The sequence below is a fragment of the Hemitrygon akajei genome, chromosome 8 (assembly GCF_048418815.1).
Source record: "Hemitrygon akajei chromosome 8, sHemAka1.3, whole genome shotgun sequence".
NCBI classification, from domain to species: domain Eukaryota; kingdom Metazoa; phylum Chordata; class Chondrichthyes; order Myliobatiformes; family Dasyatidae; genus Hemitrygon; species Hemitrygon akajei.
The window spans coordinates 67146417-67159236 of record NC_133131.1 but is presented as its reverse complement, the minus strand read 5'-3'; the positions used below and the strand labels follow the sequence as shown (position 1 = coordinate 67159236).

The window sequence follows — 12820 nt, the reverse complement described above, 5'->3', positions numbered from 1 at the left end:
CCTTCAGTCCTGTATTCACTCTTTTTGATTTTGTCTGCCTTTTATGTTGAACATCATCCTGTTGACTGCAATTTTGCCCTATGAACAACCTATGTACATAGTGGATAGTATTTCATTCAGTGCATCTGGGGATGCACCCTGATACAATATCTATCGAATGTTGTCTGAGCTTCCATTCTGAACAAGTAGTGTCCACTAAGCACTAGTAGCATTGGAATTCCAATTTTCAGGACCTGCAGGATTTTCTAATTTGCACTCCAGAGGACTAGATTATTGGTACAGCAAACCCAGAAATGGATGGAGATAGGTTTAAAAATATGAATATCAATGTCATCTCTCGGCCTAATATATAATGCATATAATTACAACTACATACCCCACTGTTAATCCTGAACCTGGGAACTTGATTCACAATAGTCATTTAACTATTGGCATACTTGCAGATTTTGTGGATAGTATCTCTTGACACTGTTACATTTCAGGGTATGCTCATTCTTGATTATTTCTAATGCCTTCTCTGATTATTATTCTGTGAAGAACTATTCAGCATTAATATTGATTTAAGCTTCAGAAATTATATTCATTCAGAGTATGAAAAATATTCTGGTTAAATCACAAGGAAAGTTAGCCATTTAGAAACTTCTGTGTCTTCAGATTTTCTTTGAGATATGGGAGACATAAAAATATGCTTAATGCAACAAAACAGTTTAAAATTATATAAGTAGATCTGTCTAATTTAAACAACTTATCATCTTTTCTGTGAGACTCTTCTGTTATAAAACTCAGAATGTCTAATTTTCCAAACAGGATTTTTCCGTCGGAGTATCACCAAGAATGCAGTGTATAAATGTAAAACTGGTGGAAACTGTGAAATGGATATGTACATGCGCAGGAAATGTCAGGAATGCCGGCTGAAGAAATGCAAGGCAGTGGGAATGCTAGCTGAATGTAAGTAATTAACAAATACAAAAAGTTTATATTTGAAAATATATTTTTGTTGATCCTTTGGCACTTGACTAAAAATAAACTTCTACTAATTTAACACCTTTTAGGATCTCTGAAAAACCCAAAGCTCTTAACAGTCAATGAAGTACTACTATAATTTTGGAAACAGCCAATTTGCAGATGAGAAATTCCAATAAGCAGGAATATGATAATGAGCAGATCATCTGTTGTTAGTAATGTTGATTGAGGAATAAATATTGGTTAGGATGATGGGGATAGTCACTTGCTTTCTGCATCTATTTGTGACAGAAGCAAGATCTTAATTTAAATTATTGACCAGGGCCATCATTCTTCAGTTAGCTTATTCAATGGATAGGTTTGCTCAATTTTTTTTTACTAGTTTCAATAATCATCTGTCTCTCTTACTCTCTGATTGATTTAAATAATCAACTATCTCTCTTGCTTTCTTTCTGGTATAAATTATCAATCAGTTCTGTTGCCAAAAGTCAGCATTTCTGATAATATTCCAGAGGAGTGTCAAACTGGTCTTGTTCTCATGACTTTGTGATGGCTCTTCAACTTACAATCTTCTTTCTCAAAGCTATCAATTAGTCTAAGAATGATGTTTGAATGATTAAGCAATTAAAGATTTATTAGACTTGATGGGGACGAAGTATTTCTACTAGTTCAAAAGTTTTAGGATTAAGGGTCATTACTTAAAGATTGAAGGCACACTTTCAGGAATGAAGTTGTGGAAGACTTTTATGTTTAAATTCTTGTTCAAGTTTGGAACCTTTTTTCCAGTACTGGGTCAACATCAAATTTTAAATCTGAGCTTGACTGAATTTGCTAACCAAAGATGGTAGGTTGTGATATTAGGCTTAGGTTGTTATATTGCAATAAGTCAAAGACCTGTCACAGTACTAAATAGGCAAACAGATATGAGGGATTACTTGATCTTATGTACTTAACAGACAGGACTAGCAACAAAGGGCTCACACACAATTACTGATCTTTAGGATCTCCTATTCAACTGACAGGGGGCCAATCGTAGATTGTCCATGGCAAGACCTACAATATGGGAAAGAAGGCATTGTCAGTTAGTTGAATCCAGGTGGAAAAATTGTTATTGTTTGCTGTAGAAGGCAGCAAAAGTCTCCTATCACAGTCACTCCACCTGCAGTCATATGAAAGATAGTCCATCAACAAATCAGAGCCTGTTACACAACTAAAGCAGGAAAGATCAGAAAATCTATGTGACCTGTGCATCTAAATCAGGGGTGTCAAACTCATTTTAGGTCACGGGCCGGATTGAGCAAAATGCAGCTTCATGCGGGTCGGATCAGTTGGACGCGTGTGAACGCAGCTTTCGTTGCCTCCGTTTTTTCAGCCTGCTCTCATGTGTCTCAGTCTCTGCTATAACTACAAAGTGTTTCACTTTACAAATTCTGTTTCTTATGAAGAAGACTGCTGAGCAAGACTGCCGAATAAACACTAAAAACCCTGAAAACCTGGTACCTGAATAAACTCAGCATTAGCCATATCATACGCCATAGGCGCTTCGATTACTGGGACCAGCTTTAATAGTAATTAGATATTATCTCGCGGGCCAAAGATAATTCGCGGGCTGGATTTGGCCCACGGGCCTTGAGTTTGACATATATGATCTAGATCATAAAATCTGGGTCAGTCAGCTCACAAGCAGAATTGCAGTCTCAAGTTCAAAAGACCATGATGACCATTTCTAGTGAACAACTGATTAAACCATCCATGACATTATCTGGCTGGTTTATATTAGGTTTTACTAGATTTAGCCTCCCTCTTGAAAACTCCTCTTTGGAAAGGGAAGATTGCATAAGGCATACTTTCCCACTGCCATTAATTTCCTGAAACTTTTTTCTATTGTCTCTTTCAGCCTCATTTCTAATATTGGGTGCAAGATGGAGGCCAATAGAAGAAATTTTAAAGAAAAAAATAGAAAGGAGAGAAATCATTGTTCTCTGGTGCTATCGGTCACCAATTATACTCTTCTCCTTCACATTGAGTTCCATACGTGGGAGGAGAATGAGGCCAGTGGACATTGCCTTATACGCATTTAGTAGTGGTGGCCAAATTTAATTCCCATATACATTCGCCTACTTTAGCAGTTAGCCTTTAGCTTTTGAGCTCAATAATGTAATTGTTATATGGTTATATGGTTATAAAACAAATCTCTCCCCAGAGCATCCTCGGGCAATATTTTCATTTCTCCCATACATTTCCTATGTTCTTGTCTAATTAACTGGATCCTTGACCCCTTCAATCCTATTCACACTAAACTGGTAACATCACAATTTTCTTCTGAGATCATTTGTAAATGATTCCTTCCCCTATTTCATCTAACTTCCATTAATTTACCACAGAGATGGAAAAATTGATTGCAGTGATAAGGAAAAGGATTAATAAATACAGAAGACAACAGTTTTGTTGGAAGACAGAATTGCAGCAACCATTTAACATGGTTTTGCTAGGCCTCACAAGTTCTTTCAATTCCATCAGTGAAGAGGGATTATGGAGAATCCCTTGCAAATTCTCAGATCTCTACAAATCCACATGTTACATAATGACATACAAACCAGATTACTTCAGGGTAACCAATGTGCCACAGTCATCATGATATTTAAGTAGGGTAAAGGGTGACAACTGATAGAATTTAGAGGGAGTGCAAATTAACGACTACAAAAATATGGTAACTTTAATCCGGCAAAAATTTCTCAAGCTCTTGATAAGGGTGTCATCAAATCAGATTTGGCACTGAACAGCTCAAGGCTTCATAAACCCTTCAGTTTTATTTCTCTTCCATGTTCCCATCTTTTGAGTAACATTTCTCTTCTCTCTCCCCAGATTTGAATTATTTATTTTAAATTTCCTTGGTACTATTCCCTTGTTTTAGATCAGCTAACTTTTCCAAACACTTTTTGCAGCCTTCAAAATGTTGTAATTTTATGGTTAAAACTATTGTTCTAATATAATAATGTTGAGATACAAATAGGCATTTTTTCTGATGAAACAATGTTATACAGTATTGGAAATTCTGCTCTGCTTTGAAAAATTTATCATGGGTTGGAACGATCTGAATTGAACTATTAGATTAAATGGGTTTTCATAAGGGAAGAGAGAGGAAAGCAGATCACTTTAGGGGAGACACAAGCAGGAAGATCTAGAGAGAGCATTCTCTGAGCTTAGTGTCTTGCAGATAAGGAAATGGTGTGATGGAGCAATTAAAAACATGGTGCCCAAGAACCAGGTTCCAAAGATTGTAGGGAGCTATAGAATGGATGCTATGAAGACATGGAAGGATTAGAATATATGGATGAGGATTTTAAAATAAAGACATTGCTTCAAGATGAATCAAAATAGACCAATGTAGAGGAGATGGGCAAATGGAACAGCGCAAGTTAAAAAAAAAGTCTCTTTATCCAGGACTATTGATTAAATGGTATCTATTAAATTCTCCTAGGTTTGCTAACAGAAATCCAGTGTAAATCCAAACGCCTGCGGAAAAACACCAAACAAGTCATGGATCTTTTTTGTAGCATAAAGACAGAGGAAGATGGTGTTGACACCAAACAGGTTTCGTCTACAACCAAGGCAGGAAAAGTAAGACAATTTGAACTTGTATGATAAAGATTTCAGTTTTAAAATGGTGGGAGCTTCAGACTACACATATCAGATTTTATTTCATGCAGAAGACAGAAAAGACATAATCATTGGTGAGGGGAATGTGGAAATAATACACAAAAATGTTCAGTCTTGCATGTCTTCCGTGGAATGAACTGGAATTATCTAAAGCTGAGATAAAAATCCTGATATCTTCTGAAAATTCCAGTTAAATATTATCCACAATTATTGCTGCTATGCATACTGTATATTGCCCTGTTTTCCTATGGCTGTTTGGCACATTTTTCCAGGTGATGGGCATAGAGAATAATAAGCAATATTGAGGATTTATTTCATGCTTATCTTCTTGAGGAGGTTATATAATGGATAGACAGTATTGCAACAAATAGAAATGTCTACATTGATTACTGGAGAAATTAAAAGGTACAAGGCTGGATATATTACAATGATTAAATGATAGTTTGCATCTCACAGTTTTAAGAGGAGCTGGAGAGACAGAAGATGCATTTCCCAAAATTCCCCTGGTTTTCAAATAGTATCAGAGGTTGGGAGACAGCAAATATGATACCAATATATGAGAAATTATGGACAGAAAATAAAGTAGTCTGCTCAGTTTAACCTGTTCTCAGCAAAATATTGAAATCCATCACATTATGCAGTTAGAAACATAGAAAATATATGATTTAGTAAAACTGAGATTATTTTATTAAAGAGTAATCTCATCTAATAAATAAAATAAGTTTAATTATATAATTATAATGGTATATAAAATGGAACCAGTGAATATAGTAATTCTGGAATTTCAACAGACATGTATTATACACTAAACAAAAAGTTATTACATAAAGTAAGGGTTTAATGGATTAACTGAAATATCTTTATTATCATTGCATAGTACAATTTGTCATGCACCAATACAGCAAAAATGAGTTTGCAACTCCCTATAAAACAACCAATAAAATAAATAAACAATAAATAAAATCAAGTAACCAGCCGGTAATATGGAACCATAGCCAGTACAAGCAATATCCAGCATTACAAAAGCGCAACTCAGATGCATGACAGCCATAAAACCAGTATCAAAAGTACCAATATAACAATTTTAATTGATTGATTGGTTCAGAGCAATTGTAGCTCTGGGGAAAAAGCTATTTTTCAGTCTGGAAGTGCGGGCATAGAAAATCTTATAATGTCTGCCAGATGGAAGAAGTTCAAACAGATGATTGCATGGGTGTGTATTGTCCTTGCAGATGCTTGTAGCTTTCCTTAGGTAGTGTGAGCTGTAGGTGTCCTCCAGGACTGGGTCCCGATGATCTTCTGTGCGCTAGAGACGACCCGCTGAAGTGCTTTCCTATCAGCTGCTGTAGAACAAAAGTGAGAATGAAGTGAAGATTGTTTAAAGGAAAAAAAGCAGAGAGCAGCATTAAAATATTGTTATCAGCTTGACAGTGGGATACAAGAGGGATTAGAAGCATTTATATCTGTGAGTTAGGTAAAAAGGCAGAATACGATGCATTTGCTTTTGCCAGTGTCACCAAGGTAGATGGATGGTGAAGCGTGAGAATTACACAAAGGAATACAGGTTAAGAGAGAAGGTGGCCACACAAAAGTATAATATAAGAACATGTGGGTATCCAGTAGGAATGATGGGAGAGACAGTAGAGTTTGGAACAAAGAGGGGTTCTGTCCATTATGTATTTATGCAGGTACAAGAATTTAGGTTGGCAATTGGCATGTTGACATTTATTGCAAAGCATTGTTTTATGAAGGTGCTGCTGAGATTTTACAGGGCTTTGAGGCCTCAAATGCAATGCTTTGTGTAATATTGCTCGCCAAATTTAACTAAAGATACACTTGCCCTGGAATCAGTGCAGCATAGATTCATTACACTGATTCCTAGGATGAAGGTGTTGCTGAATGAGAAAATAGTACTGGAATTGTTCTCTTTTAAACAGAGCAAATTGCAAGAAGATCCAATAGAGATAATCATTAAGGGTATGGTCAGTTAGGTAGAAATTGTTCCTATAGGAACAGAGGTCAAGAACTACACATAGAATGAAGATGATTTGTGAGAGAACCAAAACTAACCTGAGGGAAAATTTACTTTATTTAGGATCTGAAATGTACTGCAAGGAATTATAATAGAGGATACAACTGTAGCATTCAAAATGGAGTGGGATAGGCATCAAAAAGCAATAAATTTGCAGGGCTACAGGGAGAGGATAAAGACTCGCTGGATTGTCCTTACATAGCACACTTGGCATGCTAAATGGTTTCCTTCAAATGAATAAACATTCTATGTCTTGGTTGTTAAAGGTTTGTCTTACTTTATGTTCAGATGATAAAGAAAAAGATCACTGAAATAAATAATGAATCTATCCAAAGTTAAGTTTGGAATGGGAGGTACCCAAAGAGTTATACAAGAGTGTTTTTCCCATGGTGGGTATATATGCTTTGTGGATCTAGAACTGGCTTGCCCACAGAAGGCAAAGAGTGGTTGTAGACGGGTCATATTCTGCATGGATGTCAGTGACCAGTGGTGTGCGTCAGGGATCTGTTCTGGGACCCCCTTCTCTTCGTGATTTTTATAAATGACCAGGATGAGGAAGTAGAGATGGGTTAATGAATTTGGTGATGACACAAAGGTTGGGGGTGTTGTGGATGGAGTGGAGAGCTGTCAGAGGTTACAGCGGGACATGGATAAGATGCAAAAATGGGCAGAGAAGTGGGAGATGGAGTTCAACCCAGATAAGTATGAGGTGGTTCATTTTGGTAGGCCAAATATGATGGCAGAAAATATTATTAATGTAAGACTCTTGGCAGTGTGGAGGATCAGAGGGATCTTGGGATCTCAGTCCATAGGACACTCAAAGCTGTTGTACAGGTTAACTGTGTAGTTAAGGAGGCATACGGTGCATTGGCCTTCATCAACCATGGGAGTGAGTTCAAGAGCCGAGAGGTAATGTTACAGCTGTATAGGGCCCTGGTCAGACTCACTTGGAGTACTGTGCACATTTCTGGTTGCCTCATTACAGGAAGGATGTGGAAACTATAGAAAGGGTGCAAAGGAGATTTACAAGGATGTTGTCTGGATTGGGGAGCATGCCTTATGAGAATAGGTTGAGTGAACTTGGCCTTTTCTCCTTGGAGTGATGGAGGATAAGAGGTGACCTGATAGAGGTGTATAAGATAATGAGAGGCATTGATCGTGAGAATAGTCAGATGCTTTTTCACAGTGCTAAAATGGCTAACACAAGAGGGTAGAGTCTTAAGGTGCTTGGAAGCAGGTACAGAGGGGATGTCAGGGGTAAGTTTTTTTAAAGCAGAGAGTGGCGAGTGCGTGGAATGGACTGCCGGTGACGGTGGTGGAGGCGGATACAATGGAGTCTTTTAAGAGAGTCCTGGATAGGTTCATGGAGCTTAGAAAAATAGAGGGCTATGGGTAACCTGAGGTAATTTCTAAAGTAAGTACATGTTTGGCACAGCACTGTGGGCCAAAGGGCCTGTATTGTGCTGTAGGTTTTCTATGTTTCTATATGAGTATGCACATATTTCTTGTGAAGCCATATGTCAATACAGAAAACTAAAACAAATGTGAATAGAAATTCAAAGCATGTGCTAAAATGGTGCTATGTAGGAAACCCCCAACTGCAGTTTACCAACAAACTCCGTATGCAACAGAATGTGAACAGCTAAGATGTATACAGAGACACAAGAGAGACTGAAGGTGCTGGAGATCTGTACCAATACACACGAAACCCGGGAGGAACTCAGTGCGTCAGGCATCATCTATGGAGGGGAATTAACACTCAATGTTTTGGACCAAAGTTCTTCATCAGAATTGGTCAATATCCCTAATGAAGGATCTCAGCCTAAAACATTGACTGTTCATTTTCTGACCCTGCCTGACCCACTAAGTTCCTCGACCATCTTATATTTGTTGATTTAAAATGTTATGTTGATTTCCCTCTTACTAGATTTTATGTTTTGTTATTTCACTGGTGCTGTTTACCTGTAAAACCTACAGTGATAGACAATATGCACAAATGACCTCTAAATCTACTGGAAGTTGGTGGGGAGTGTAGTGCTTTAACTATTCAACAATGTTAGCTGCAAGGGATCTACTATTGAGCAGCAAATGGCTCAATGCTTTAGTTAGAGCAACCTGGATATTTTGGCTGGTTAACATTTTGGCTGATGTTCCATACAGCATGTCAGGAGTATTACCATATCCTCACTACTTCCTCTATTGAGCAGTCAAACTCCAACAAGGATGAGGAGCAAGATAATAATAGTAATAATAATAATAATAATAATAAATACTTTATTGATCCTGAGTGGTAAATTCTTTTGTTACAGCAGCAACATTTAAAGACACACTTAGCAGTGTGCAGACTCAAGTAATAGTAAAGTACAGAATAATAATATACACAATAATAATTTACCAATGCACAATAATGTGAAATCATAATGTTGGAATAATAAAACAGACTATTGTACTATGATGCGTGTTCTCCTGTTGCATAGAGATGAACTGTTGTATATGCTTGTTGTATTTGGTAGGAAAGATTTTCTGTAACGATCCTTGTGACTGTGGAGCTGAATGAGCTTGTTTGAAAGGGGGCTTCTCTGCTTATTCAGTTGGTCATGGAGAGGATGTGCCAGATTGTCTATAATGGATAACAGTCTGTTTAGTGACCTCCTCTCCACCACTAACTCAAAAGAGTCCGGCTTGTAGCCAAGGACAGATCCAGTCTTTTTGATGATGCTGCCATATTGCACAATGCATCAAGTGTAAATCAAATCCCCACACCCTGTGGGGTACAGAGGTATGAATTACGCATGGTGAACCATCAGCACAAGAGCTGCAGCCAAGACACATTCTAGGGAAGCAAATGTGCTGACTTCCAAATGGCAGGAGTGCACAACAGAACTTTCTGAGATTTCCGTTGAGGACTGTAATAGGATAACCCATTGAAAGAGAATGATGCAGATGTCTTTGGAAACGCTACTCACATTGTCCTATGAGGCAGCCACCAAGAAGTTGCTCTACATCACAATTACCTCATTGGTAATGCAGTCCCAAGGTAAGTCAACCTGGCTACAGAGTTCTCCATTTCATCTCCAAGTATAGAATATTAAACCATTGGTTCTACTTTTATGTTTTCTTCTGCAGTGTTCTCAGAGATAATTGCAGTGGGGGCTAATGGTTCATCTTACACAGCAGCATTGCTAGATCTCTGGTATAGTGGAGGAGGAATTTTATTGATGTATAAGAGCATACTACTTTTAGAAAGTTTGTCTGAGTCATACAAAAGATTTGTACTATAAAATCATTTCTAGGTAACTTGCTTACTACACTCAACAATGCATGGAAATTCTGTTGTTACATGTTAAAAAGCTACATTAAACAAATTAATGATTGGTGAGATCATTTGCCTTAAAGAGATTGAATTACCAATAAGAGGTGCCAATGTATAATGCTTTTCCTAATAGAGAAGTGAAAATGACAGGATTTCGTTAGCGATTTGTGTATATTCCCTGCATAGAGTTTTTAGTGAAACTACATAAATATATATTACAGATTTAGGTTCTGTGTTTCCCAACATGACATCCAATTTAGATTAAGATTGCTAAATTCCACTGACCAGTGGAGTAGTAAAAATACCTTTTATTGTTCATACAGATCCAAGAGAGAGTAGAGTTTACGGCTGAGCAACAACAGCTCCTTGATTACATTGTCGAGGCTCATCACAAGTATCGAATACCCCAAGAGGCAGCAAGAAAATATGTATGTAATACGCTGATTTATAACTTCATATATTTATATGTTTTAGTCACATCAGTACCATTGTTTCAAACAAATCAATGGCATATCTGGTTATGATTCTATCTTCTGTACAACAGCAGCAGTGTTATATAAAGGTTGTACAGGTGCATTATTACATTTTCAGATTCAGATTCAGTTTATTGTCATTTAGAAACCACAACTGCAATGCAGTTAAAAAATGAGACAACGTTTCCCCAGAATGATATCACAAAAGCATATGACAAAACAGACTACACCAGAAAATCCATGTAACGTTTGGCAATCCCCAAATCCAGAGTCCGGAGAGGCTGCTGCGTATTAATATCGCGCTACCGTCTAGCGCATTTCCCGGAAAGGAGCTCCAAATCCACCAGACAAAAACAAGACCAAAAACTAAAGCTACAAGACCTGCACAAAACCACATAATTACAACATATAGTTACAACAGTGCAACCAATAGCATAATTGATAAAAAAACAGACTATGGGCACAGTAAAAATAGTCCAAGATGTTAAAGGACTGTAAGTTAAAAAAAAATCACCACAGTTTTCACAAGTCCCGAGGGTCCCGACAGACTCGCCATCCCACGCCGGCGGAGGAAGGGAGTACCCCCGCTATGGACTTCCACGGCGCCGCCCGACTCAGCCTTGCAGACGCAGCACACAATGGGAGCTCCGTCGAAACCAGCTTCGCAGATGCAGCACACACTGAAAGTGACCTGAGTCCGTCGAAACTCCGAGCTGACAACCATCCCCTCCGGCACAGCTTCTCCGAGCACCATCCTCTGCCAAGCGTATTAAGATGGCCCCGCCAACGGCCATCGGCAACGCGACCCCGAGGACTGGGGGCCTGTTGTTCCCAGCAGAGTCCTGAACCTCACAGCAGCAGCAGCAAAGAAGAAGGTCTTCCTGGAATTTCCCGATGATTCTCTGTGCTTCCACGTCTGTTTTCAATCGATTACGATTGCGCACGGCACCCCACTTCACAAATAACAGATAATCAGTTCCGGAGTGGCCGCTGCAAGCTGCGTCATGCTGCCATCTTGGACTTCCACAATTTTGACAATTGTGTTGTCAATCATCCATGTTGATATACTTAGAACAGCTCTATAACCAATTTAGCTTTGTTCCCATGTCATATGAAATATAGAAGAAATATTCAGTTGGACACATATTACATTTTAATAGTTGACAGACGAGGATTAGGAGTAACAATGAGTAATTGCCTGACAATTTGGTCACAAAATGCTGCCTTTTGCAATATTTTGTATTATAACCAGCATAGTGGAACATTCTAATATCCAGATTGAATCACTCATTTCAGAAATTTAACAGTTCATTTCTAATCAGATATCACAATCTACAGAGCAAATGATCACAGTTGAATGGTCACCCAATGAAGTCATTCCTGTGGCAACGTTTATTTAGAATATAAGCTGAGTTAAATTACATCATGTTGGGCCATATAGAGTCCATTATGCACTCAGTTTAAAAAGAAGTATCAATAGCACTATTTACTTTGCTTTGTCAACATGATTTAAAGTGGACTCCTTTCCATTCCTAGGAACCAACTCAGGGAGCCCCATTTTTATCTTATTCACTTATCACCTCTCCCTCCTCCCTCAACCTTCCAGCCCAGTTTACAGACTTACCCATTTCCACCTCACCCACTGATCACTGACCTCCTAACTCAAGTCCCCACTCACCCAAACTCCCACCTCCCTCACCTCCTACAAATCCTTCACTATCATAGCCCCAATTACCTCATGTGATGTGATGTATATTTTTTAATCCATTCCCAGTGACCACTTTGGTCCACAACTTACTTTTTCTCCTTCACATGCTCTGTTTGGCAAAGAATGTGAGGAACAGACAAAGCCTAGTGTAAAGTTGTTCCAGGAGCATCCAGTGATTTGGGCACCGATGCATTTGTGAGCAGTACTTCCACAGTCAGGGTTGTTGTGGACTCAGCAGATGAATTTCTACATGAACTATGTTAGATCACTTCAGCTGAAATAGTGTTAGACATGGTTGAATACAATTGCATCCACCAAGCCTTATTACCTGATAAAATTAAAGTGAAAGCAGCTGGAGCAGGGAAACCATAAAGGAGGATTTTTATATGTTTCTGAATTAGAAGCTTAAAGACTGAAACTGTAAGAAACCAGTTAATATACAGCAGTTAAAGGAAAGGACTCATCATTCATTGAATTTATATTGATTTCATAACAAAATGGCTAATGTGAGAAGGCATAATTCTAAGGTGATTGGAGGAAAGTATAGGGAGGATGTCAGATACAGTTTTTTTCACACAGAAAGTGGTAAGTGCGTGGAATGTGTTGCCAGGGTGATGCTAGATACAGATACACGAGAGATAGTAAAGAGGCTCTAAGATATGTACAGACAG

The 12820-nt window shown here is 38.2% G+C and overlaps 1 protein-coding gene across 3 annotated transcripts in view; it reads left to right on the top strand.

Moving 5' to 3' along the window:
* Positions 1 to 12820, top strand: part of nr1h4 (nuclear receptor subfamily 1, group H, member 4) — a 117828-nt gene that overhangs the window by 74283 nt on the left and 30725 nt on the right. For all 3 annotated transcript variants that reach the window (XM_073053957.1, XM_073053958.1, XM_073053959.1), the window contains 3 exons: positions 808 to 948; positions 4445 to 4584; positions 10292 to 10396. In XM_073053957.1, coding sequence (XP_072910058.1) covers positions 808 to 948; positions 4445 to 4584; positions 10292 to 10396 — 386 coding nt within the window. The remainder of the gene's footprint in view (positions 1 to 807; positions 949 to 4444; positions 4585 to 10291; positions 10397 to 12820) is intronic.